The 9613-nt window shown below is 68.3% G+C and overlaps 1 protein-coding gene across 1 annotated transcript; it reads left to right on the top strand.

Annotated features, from left to right (window-relative positions):
* Positions 1 to 4012: 4012 nt before the first annotated feature.
* BARX1 (BARX homeobox 1) lies at positions 4013 to 7568 on the top strand. Its single transcript, XM_053908622.1, has 4 exons — positions 4013 to 4425; positions 6026 to 6317; positions 6399 to 6483; positions 6903 to 7568. Exons 1-4 carry the CDS (start codon positions 4200 to 4202, stop codon positions 7065 to 7067), a joined length of 768 nt encoding a protein of 255 aa, XP_053764597.1. The 5' UTR covers positions 4013 to 4199; the 3' UTR covers positions 7068 to 7568.
* Positions 7569 to 9613: the final 2045 nt, after the last annotated feature.

Below are 9613 nucleotides of genomic sequence, written 5' to 3'. Positions count from 1 at the left end.
TGTCTTAAGGCGCTGTCCCGAAACCCGATTTGAGCCCCAAGCTCACAGGGGTTTGAAATGATCCCAAACGAAAAGTCTACACTTGACATCGAAACTTTCGTAAAGGAAGGCGTCTCCAACGAGAAAGTCACTCGGCGATCCCTGAGAGATGTGACCTGCGAGCGTGAGGACCCCGAGATCTTCTGCTTTGAAGGCAGGACAGAGGTGGCCAGTCTCGAACCCGCGCACCGGGAGCGCGAGCAAGGCGCGAGCCGAAGGCGCACGGTGCGTTCGGGGCGCTGCGCACTTGAGGTCCGGCGGGTGCGGGCGCCACCTCCGCCTGCCGGGCCGGGCCGGGGACAACCAGAACCGTAGGCTCCCGGGAGGGGAGCGAGGATGAGCACCTGTGCGCGGGGCTGCGCCGGGACCCGGGAACCGCTGGCCCGTCGGGGCTCGCGGAGGACGCGTGGGAGTCCCCGCAGGCAGCTGCTGACCGTCGCATTGGGAGGTGAGCCCACAGGTCTGGAAGCAACGTACCCTCCGTTCCCGCCCTGACTCCGTTTTGCGGCGTAAGATCCAAGCCCACGGCCAACGGGGGAGGAGACGCAAAGAAACCGGCCGGGGCCGGGGTCGGGTGGGGGCTGGTCCCAGGCCCCTCCCGGCCCCTCTGGGCCCCTCCCGGCCGTGCAGAAGCAGCGCCGCCGGCCGCCGGCCTCGCCCAGGTCCGCGCACTCCCGACTCAGCCTCCCCGTCTGCGTCGGGGCTCGGGACGCCCACGGCGAAAGGCTCCCTCGAGGAGGCGCCGAGGGAGGAGGGGGAGTCTGGAACCCGGGCACCCCTGCTGAGGGGTTGCTTAGGGAGGGAGTTACCCCCTCCCCGCGTCTCGCTCGCAGCTCGGCCGCGGGGTCCGGAAGGGCAGCGCAGTGGGGGAAAGCGGCCCCAGCCGGCGCCGGGACCCCCCAGCCACCTGAAGCCCCTCGCCGCCCGCCGCTGGGAGAGGGTGGCTGGCCTCGGGCGCTGAGGTCACCTTTTCCACTGCGCCCGCCGAGAGCGGACGGTTTCCGGGATTTTCGCGGCGGCGGCGGCGGCGGGAGGCCCCAGTCGGGTCCCAGGCGTTGGCTCGGCTGCTGCGCCCCTGGGGTGGGGGCTCGGAGGCTCGGAGGCTCCTCCGCCCCGGGGGGCCCCCTCCTATAGGACGGGGAGGAGGGACCCACGGTGAACCTTTGCCTGCCCACGACGCGGCAATTCCCGAGCAGAAGAGGCCCTGCTACCGTTCGTGCGCATTTTTTCGCCTAAGAGGGGTTTATCTGCGGGTCTGCTTGGGATCGCGCCCGCGGGGAGGCCTCCTCCGGCGGGGGAGGTCAGAGGCCTTCCCACCGGGTATGGGAGACCGGAGGGAGGGGGATGGGCGGGCCGGCTTCTCTTGGGACCGAGGCCCCGACCAAGGCCTCCGACTGGTCCCCTGGAGGCATTCTGCGAAGAGCCCGGGGCCTCATTCCCTGCGCGCAGACCTCGCCAGCCACGGAGAAAGCGCCCGGGCGGTGTCCAAAGAGCTGGGGGAGGCACTCTGGGCCTCCGCACCTGCGAAATGGGGTGTGGGCTGGGCTGCGCAGTGTTCTGACTCCCCCAAATCTAGAGGTGAGGTCTCACCCTGACAATGACTTCCTTCCCTCAAGCCTGACCTAGGAGGCCAATGGGGGGGGGGGGCAGATGGGTCTGTTGACCGCTGCTGGAAACCCAGTGTCATCTGGGACCTGGTCTTCCATCTAAGGACCTGAGACCGCCTGGAGCAGCAATTGCAGCGGGAAGAGACGGCTCAGAGCTGAGAAACTTCCGTCAGGGGTCCAAAAGGGGGGGTGAAGGGATAGAGTGGAGGTGGCTGGGCCTAACCCTTCAAAGGAAACACCCCCATCTATGCCCTTGTAAAGACGCTGCGAAGAGGGGGAGGGGGAGGGGTAGTGAGGATGGGTGGAGGCTGGTGGGCCCAACTGGGGTGGGGGGGCGGTGAGAGGAAAATGGTGTGATGCTGACATGTGCAGGGAGCAATGGTGAATGAGCCCTGCTCCTCATGGCCCGGGGTGGGGGGGGGGGGGTGGGGGGTGGGGACGGGCAGTGCGTCCAGAAGCCGCTGGGTTCTCCCTGGGACAGCTGGCATGGTGGCCCCACCCCCCATCATGCCACCTCTCATGGGGAGGGTGGCCGGCTCAGTGTGGGACACTGTCATTCTCGGTGGGTCCCACACCGTCCCCTTTCCAACAACAACCATGTGACTCACAAGACCACCCACAAGTGGAGCACTGATGCTGGCTGTTACGTCCAGGAAGGGGCAGCTCCAGCCAGTCACCCGACCACTGCAGGGGGAAGCAGCTGGGATCTCAGAGCCTCTGGCAAGACATTGTCTTTGTCCCTACGGACGAGAAGTCTCGGCCATCTCCTAGTTCACGAAGGGGCTAGGGCGGGTGCAGGGAGTGGGGCTGTCCTAGAGGTCTCACTGCCTGCCCTGGGGCTAGAGAGCCTGCATCCGCTGGCAGAGTGCAGGCTGTGGGTCTGTAGGCCATTTCCCAGAAGCAAACACTGAGGCCTGGAGCAGAACTCATATAGGGGGAGAAGTGGACCAGGACCTCGGCCGAGGGACTGCCGAGCGGCTCTCCTCAGCCTCCCAGAGACACCCGTCCACCCCCATTGACACCCTCCTTGCCCAGACAAACGGTGTACTCCTCCCCAACAGACCTGTGGGGCACATGGGTGCAGGACCCCCCCCTACTGAGTTGTCATAGCCTCCCTGGAGCCAAGAGTCAGCATCCCCTCAGGACAGGTCTGGAAGGTGAGGCCCAGATGGGGCAGTGGCTTGTGGGGAGTGGTGGGAGCCAGAGATGGGAGAAACTCGGCCGAGAGGGTGTGGTGGTGGTGGGGGGGGGGGGGCTGTTCACCCGACGGCTTCGGTGGATATTCCCGCAGTGATGAAGAGAAGCAGCCAGGGAAGGCTGGACCTCCTCCAGTCACGTGGGGGTACTCTAAGGCTCAGAGACCGGTAGGGCAACGCCAGTTGCCCCCAGGCTCTCAGCGCGCCCTGTGGCCCCTCGGCCGGCTCAGCCCTGGGGGCAGTTTTCTCTCTTACTGTAAAGCTGGGGAAAGGGGAGGCTGCAGCCTGTCCTTCCCGGACATCCGTGTCTTCCTCCAGGGGGGCAGAACCCACCCCACAGTCAGCGGGGTTGCCAAGGAGGACGTGTCCATGCATCACTTGGCGATGTAATGAATCCCGCTGGAGCACCCCTCAGGGCAGCCAGCTCCGGACAAATGAGGCCATGCCTGGTAAACTGAGGCGGGGGTGCACAGGTGAGGCCGCCGCTCTTCGAGTTTCGGCTGCCTCCCGCTGCACCCCGGCCTGGCGGGCGGCTCAGAGCGCCGGCCAGGAGGCTTGCGCGCAGCTACCCCTTTCCCAGCGAGCTTCGCGGCCTTTGCCTCTCCTCCCCCGACCTCTCCAGGGCTGCCTACCCACCCACCCACCCCACCTCCTCCGGCCAGGCCGCTGCCTTCCTAGCGGCCCCGGCTCTCTCTTTACCGCCCCTTGCCCAGCCCTGCCCGCCTCTGTGCCCTGCGGCACGTCGCGGCCCGCGGCTCCCGCTTCTGCCGGCCGCTCTCCGCGCACGTCTCGGCGTCCGTGGCACCCCCACCCCTGTCTCGCATCTTGTGTGGCCTCGCCGTTTCGCGCTGGCCCCTCTCACCTCGGTCTCGAGCCCTCCGCTCCCACCTCTGGGGTCTGGTCCCCGAGCTCTCCGGCTCTCTCCTTCCTGGGAGTGCGCTTCGCCGGGTCCCCTCGGTCTGGTCGGCCCGCCCCTCGAACGGCCCCCTCTCTCCCGCCTCCCTCCCGTCTCCGGCCTCCCTGGGGCTCTAGCCCTGGGGGTGGGGGTGGGGATGGGGGCGGCGGCGGCGGCGGCGGCGCGGGGCGGGGCGGGGCGGCCGGGCGGGGCGGGGCGGGGCGGTGACGCGGGGCCGGCCGGGCAAGAGGCGCGGTGGCGCGGGGCGGGGGCGCAGTCCCGGGTCCGACCGGCCGAGCCCCGCGCGCCCCGCCCGCGCCCTGCGCCTCCGCCCCGGCCGGCCGGCGGGGGAGGGGGGCATGAGCCGGCGCCCGCGCGCCGCCCGGAGCTGCGGGCCGGCCTAGAGCCCCGCGCGGGGCCCCCGCGCCCAGCCGCCACCGCCACCGAGCCGCGGGCGCCGCGATGCAGCGGCCTGGGGAGCCCGGCGCCGCGCGCTTCGGGCCGCCCGAGGGCTGCGCCGACCACCCGCCGCACCGCTACCGCAGCTTCATGATCGAGGAGATCCTCACCGAGCCGCCGGGGCCCAAGGGCGCCGCGCCCGCCGCCGCCGCCGCCGCCGCCGCGGGCGAGCTGCTCAAGTTCGGCGTGCAGGCGCTGCTGGCGGCGCGGCCCTTCCACAGCCACCTGGGTACGTGCGGGGCCGCGCGGGGTGGGGGTGGGGGGGGAGAGGGACAGGCGCCTCGAGGTCGCCGCTCGGGGCAGGCGCCGGGCCGCGCACGGACCTGGCCGGCTGGAGGGGGGCGTCCGCTCTCCCCTTCGCCGCCGACCTGCGGCCTCCGGGCGCGGGCGCAGGACCGGACTGCTAATGTCTGACTGCGGGTCAGAGCGACCTCAGGCTTCGGGCTCCCGGGCCTCAGCCGCAGAGGGCTGGTCGGGAGTGGCCGCGGCTGCCCACGGCGGGGAAGCCGGACCTTTGGGGAAGAAGCCCGTGTCTCCGGGGGGCTGTGCTGGGGGCTGACGCCGGTGCCGGCGCCTCAGGTGGGAGCCCCGCGGCCTCTGCTGCAGCGCCCACGCCCCTGGGCCTGGCCTGGGGGCCAGAGGCCTGGCTGTGAGCCGCTGCCCGCCTGGCCCTCCCCCTCCAGGTCGGCTGGGCCTCCTTGGGTCTGGAGCTGCCTGCTCCGGCCTTTTCTGACGCCGCGGGTCCTTCCTCTTCCTTGCTTGGCCGATCCTGCCTTTCCCTGCCGGTCCCTCTCCGAGGCACCCCTTCTTCTTCTGGCCTTTCCCCCCTGCCCCCGCCCCGTCGGCTTCTCCCTAAGGGGTCTGTCTGCCCTTACCGCTCTCCCCTCCTCCCCCATCGGCTTCTCTCTAAGGGGTCTGTCTGCCCTCCCTCTCCCACCGTCTCCCAAGGATCCTTTCTCCCCTCCTCACATTTGCCTCCACGCTGCCCGGCCCTCGCCTCCTCCAGCAGGGCGAGCCTGGGCCTCAGTGAGATGCCCGCCCAGGCAGGACCCCCGCCCTGCAGACCGCCTTGCCCTGCACCCTTGACTCTCCAGCCGCTGCTCGGCCAGCGCACGGGGCAGCAGGGCCCGTTCGTTCGTTCGTTCCAAGTCCAGCTCTGAGGGAGCCTCCCCGCTGCTCTTTGCAGTGCTGTTAACAATTCGTTTGAAGCGGGCAAAAAAGAAAAACCAATCATCACAGGACTAATGAAAAATGGAAAGGTCTTCGCGGGAAGAGTCTAAACAGAGAAAACAGGAAGGGTACTTTCCTGACTCGCGGGGTGCTCGGAGTTTCCCGGAAGCGCCCAGCCCCACCCCCGCTAAAGACCAGCCGCCTGCCCGCCGCGTGGCTGTTGTGCCCGGCCCAGGACGCCAGATGCGCTCACTCATTTAACAAACATCTTGTTTCAGCCGGGCCGCAGCGATGCCGACTGGGTTGCGGCAAACGCTCACCCTTCTCTCTGCCACTTCTTGCTTTCCTTTTCTGTGAAAGACACACACTGTGCTTCTCCCTGCCGAAACCTCGTGTGCATTGAGAATCCCAAAATCCCGGAGGCGGTTGGGGCCTGGGGAACAGCAGGCAAAGGCGGGGGTGCGGGAGGTCCCCCCTCGCAGACTCCAGGGACGCTGGCTTTGAAGAGTGTCACCCTAGGCGTGCGGCACAAATCGCGCACTTTGTGACCAGGCAGGAAGGGTTTGTGCTGGTGGCGCTGGCCAAGCTCACAGTGCTGGGGATCTTTAAGGAGGGAGCAGGGCCCAAGCTCACCGGCTCCCCACTCTCTCTCCCTCCAGCCGTGCTGAAGGCCGAGCAGGCAGCGGTGTTTAAGTTCCCGCTGGCGCCGCTGGGATGCTCGGGGCTGGGCTCAGCGTTACTGGCCGCAGGGCCTGGACTGCCCGGCGCCCCTGGCACTCCGCACCTGCCGCTTGAGCTGCAGCTCCGTGGGAAGCTGGAGACGCCCGGCACCGGGGAGCCGGGCACCAAGGCCAAGAAGGGGCGTCGGAGCCGCACAGTGTTCACCGAGCTGCAGCTGATGGGCCTAGAGAAACGCTTCGAGAAGCAGAAGTACCTCTCCACCCCCGACAGGTAGCCTGGGTCCCGGCTGAGCCCGGCGGATGGTGGGAGGAGTCTACTTGCCCAGCTGAGGGTGCACCCTGCTCTTTCCAGAATAGATCTCGCGGAATCCCTGGGCCTGAGTCAGTTGCAGGTGAAGACGTGGTACCAGAATCGGAGGATGAAGTGGAAGAAAATAGTGAGTGTGCCTGTGGCTTTTCGCCCCTGGTTGGCGCCAGGCCCCTGTGCCCTCCAGGAGCCACCCTCCTCTCTCCCCTCCCCACCTCCCCACCGCCTCCTAGACGTCGCACCAACCCTTCCGATTCCCTCTGCGGCTGGTGCCCGCAGGGACCCTCTCTGCTCTCTCCGCACCTCTGGGTGCCCTAGCACAGCCCACATTCCTTCGTGCTTCGCTGCGCCCCCAGGCTTCCTGGCAGCCTGAACCCCCAGGCCCAACCCTTCGGCTCAAATGGCCGCCATTTCCTGGGGCCAGGCGCGGCCTCAGATGGCCTGGTGGTGCCCGTGGGAAAGTGCCCGGCAGGCCCTGCCTGGGCACAGGGCACGGAGTCCCGCTGCCTGGTCCCAGCTCACCGCGGTGCCGGCCCTTCCTCTGCACAGGTGCTGCAGGGCGGCGGCCTGGAGTCTCCCACCAAGCCCAAGGGGAGGCCCAAGAAGAACTCCATTCCCACGAGTGAGCAACTCACGGAGCAGGAGCGCGCCAAGGAGGCGGAGAGGCCGGCGGAGGCGCCAGGCGAGATCATCGACAGGAGCCGCGAGGACTGAGCGTGCAAAGCGGCGAGCCGGGACCCCCGCGCTGCCGAGGCCCCCTCCGCGCGCGGGAAGCCGCGAGTAGGCCCTTCTGCGGCCCCGCCATTTGCTTTCTAAACGTTTCATTATTACCTTGAATGCGGACAGTTAGGGGCCAAGAAAGGACACAGACCCTGCAGCCAAGCCCGGCCCCAGTGCGCTCCCCGGCCCGGGCCTGGAGACTCGCGTCTGGCGCGTGGCACGCCTGGGCCCGGAGCTCCGCGCGCATTCACGCCCCGCTCCTCTCCCGCACCCCCACCGGCCTCGGCCGGCCCCCCCCGCGTCCGGACGCCGCCGGCACACACCCGCTTCCGAGCGTCGGGGACTCAGCGGCCCGGCGCAGGCCACCACGGCCCGATAGGGCGCGCGGACAGCCCGGTGGCTCTACCCTGAGGCCGGGTCCCCGACGTCGCTGGGGCTCCTACCCCTCTCTTGCGAAGACAGTGATTTTTTTCCAATAAAATATTTTATGACACAGCCGGGCTTGATGAAGGGGTCTCTGAGTCCGCGGGGCTAGGGGAGGGTGGTCGCGCAAAGTAGGAGGGACGCTTGCAGTGGCTCCTGAAACATCCTTTCCCCGGGCTACGTGGAAGCGAACCGTGACCTGCCCCACGGGCTCGGACTGGGCACGGCAGGCGGCTGGGTTGCTGCAGGATTCCTGGAACCGCTTCGGCTCGGTGTGAGGGGCTGGGGTGAGCCTCCGCCCCTCTCCTCCAGCCCAGGGCGCCGGCAGTAGCAGCCACGCTACGCGGGAGCCCCAGGCCACCGCGGAGCTCGCTCGGGAAGTGTCCCGGGGCTGGGAGCGGCCTCCGGTTGTTGGTCCAAGAACCGCTCGTGAGGTCCTCGACGTGGTCTCGGCCAAGTCTTCGCGAGGCAGACAGGACGCCCGGGATCCAAGGCTCACGCAGAGGCGCGCCACCTGCGCAGCCCTGCCTCCCGGCCTTCACGTTTTGCGCGGCACACGCCGAGCGGCGGCGCCTAGCCCCGAGGTCCCGCTCGGGGCAGCGAGGGCACCTGACCCAGTCACAGGACGGGGAGCGCAGGGCGCGCTCTCCAGGGGTGGGGCTTGGAGGCGTGTGTCCGCGGGCGCCCTCTTCTACCCGAAGGCTTCGGTGGACTTCTCTCCCTCTAGGATGGGCTGGGCACGCCAGTGGGTTCCTGCCCATGCACTTCTCACCAGGACGACGACCAGAGTCTAGGGGTGGACAGATGGCCACTTCGCTGGTTACAGCTCAGAGAGAGACTGCATTTTGGCCCTGCAGAATTCCAAGTGGGACCAGGATTTAACCAGGCCCTTCTGGCGCAGCTACGGGGGACAGAGGAACATCCTATCCACGTTCAGGTTTTGGGTCTCCCGAATGTGAAAACGACAGTTTTGGCCTCCACCTGTGGTGGCGACGGCTGCCTTTCAAATTGTGACTTAATCGTTCCTTGGTGAAACCAGCGCTTAGATTTCTGGTCCCTGAGCATCGCAGGCGTCGGGTTAAGGCCGGGAGGAGTAAGAGAGTGGGTTCTTTCTGAGGACCGCAGGCAATTCTCCGTGCGCCCCAGCCCTGCCCGGTCTCAAGGAAACCAGCTCGCACTCAAAGGCTCAATCTTGCAAACAGCTTCCAGCCTACTCGCTCGCTAGCGTCTCCGAGGCGCCCCCAAAACCCGGTGTACCGCTGCGCCCCCAATCCCTTCCGGCCCTGAGGGTCACCCCTGGTTGGCTCCCTGCGGCGGTGGGCGGTAACCTTCCTGCACCCAGCCCGGCCAGTCAAGCCTGCACGCCGCTCCGTTTCCTTCTCTCCACTTCAAAGGGAAGGGAAGGTCCCACCAGTTTTGTCCCCGGGTGCTCCCAGGGCGCAAATTCCAGCTACGGCCCCTGTTCAGCGGCGCGGAGCTGTATAAGGAAGGAGGGTCCAAGAGAAGAGAAGGAGACGTTCTGACCCACTCCTCGAAGTCGCTGCCGGGGCCCTCGGTTGGACTCGTTCTGAGCAATGCGACCTTGGGCAGACTGCCTCGCGCTTCCGCGGCGTATCCCCAAGGCAGCCCCCTTACCGGACTGCAGGATAGGGCCGCGGGGGACGAGGGCTTGGGGCGGGGGGCATCCGGCCGGACCGGGCGCCAGAGCACGGGGGCCCCTACTGCAGCGACGATAGCCCCTCCAGGCGCAGATGGGGAGCCTGTTCGGGCACTGCTGTCGAGAGGTCACTAGCCGGTCAGAGGGGGAGCTGGGCCCCCAGTGCGGGCGGAGGTGGGAGGGTTCCTTGTCACTGCCTGTGCAGCTGTGGGCCTGGGAGTGGGCGACCGCAGCAGGCCTGGCCCCCGCGGTGCGTTCCTTGCCCTGGGGACCCCGGGAGGGAGCTCAGCCCTTCCTGGAGAAGAGGAGGCGCCGCAGCCACGACGTGTCCACGGCGCCCCAGACTTGGCGCGCAGCCCGCCGCCCGCAGAGCCGCGACTCCAGGGAAAGGGCCGCACCGCGCCCCCTCCCCCCTCCACGGAGGTGACGCGGTGCCACCCCGCGCGGAGGCCCCTCCTCC

This window comes from Panthera pardus, unplaced genomic scaffold (assembly GCF_024362965.1).
Source record: "Panthera pardus isolate Hobbes unplaced genomic scaffold, ASM2436296v1 HiC_scaffold_20, whole genome shotgun sequence".
NCBI classification, from domain to species: domain Eukaryota; kingdom Metazoa; phylum Chordata; class Mammalia; order Carnivora; family Felidae; genus Panthera; species Panthera pardus.
This window is presented reverse-complemented; position numbering and strand designations above follow the sequence as displayed.

What these genes read in the sequence shown, in the direction of transcription:
- BARX1 (XM_053908622.1), top strand. Translation starts at nt 4,200, where the DNA reads ATGCAGCGGCCTGGGGAGCCCGGCGCCGCGCGCTTCGGGCCGCCCGAG. An exon ending in GCCCTTCCACAGCCACCTGG is followed by an intron (nt 4,426 to 6,025) that starts GTACGTGCGGGG and finishes CTCTCCCTCCAG; the next exon opens with CCGTGCTGAAGGCCGAGCAG. An exon ending in GGATGAAGTGGAAGAAAATA is followed by an intron (nt 6,484 to 6,902) that starts GTGAGTGTGCCT and finishes TCCTCTGCACAG; the next exon opens with GTGCTGCAGGGCGGCGGCCT.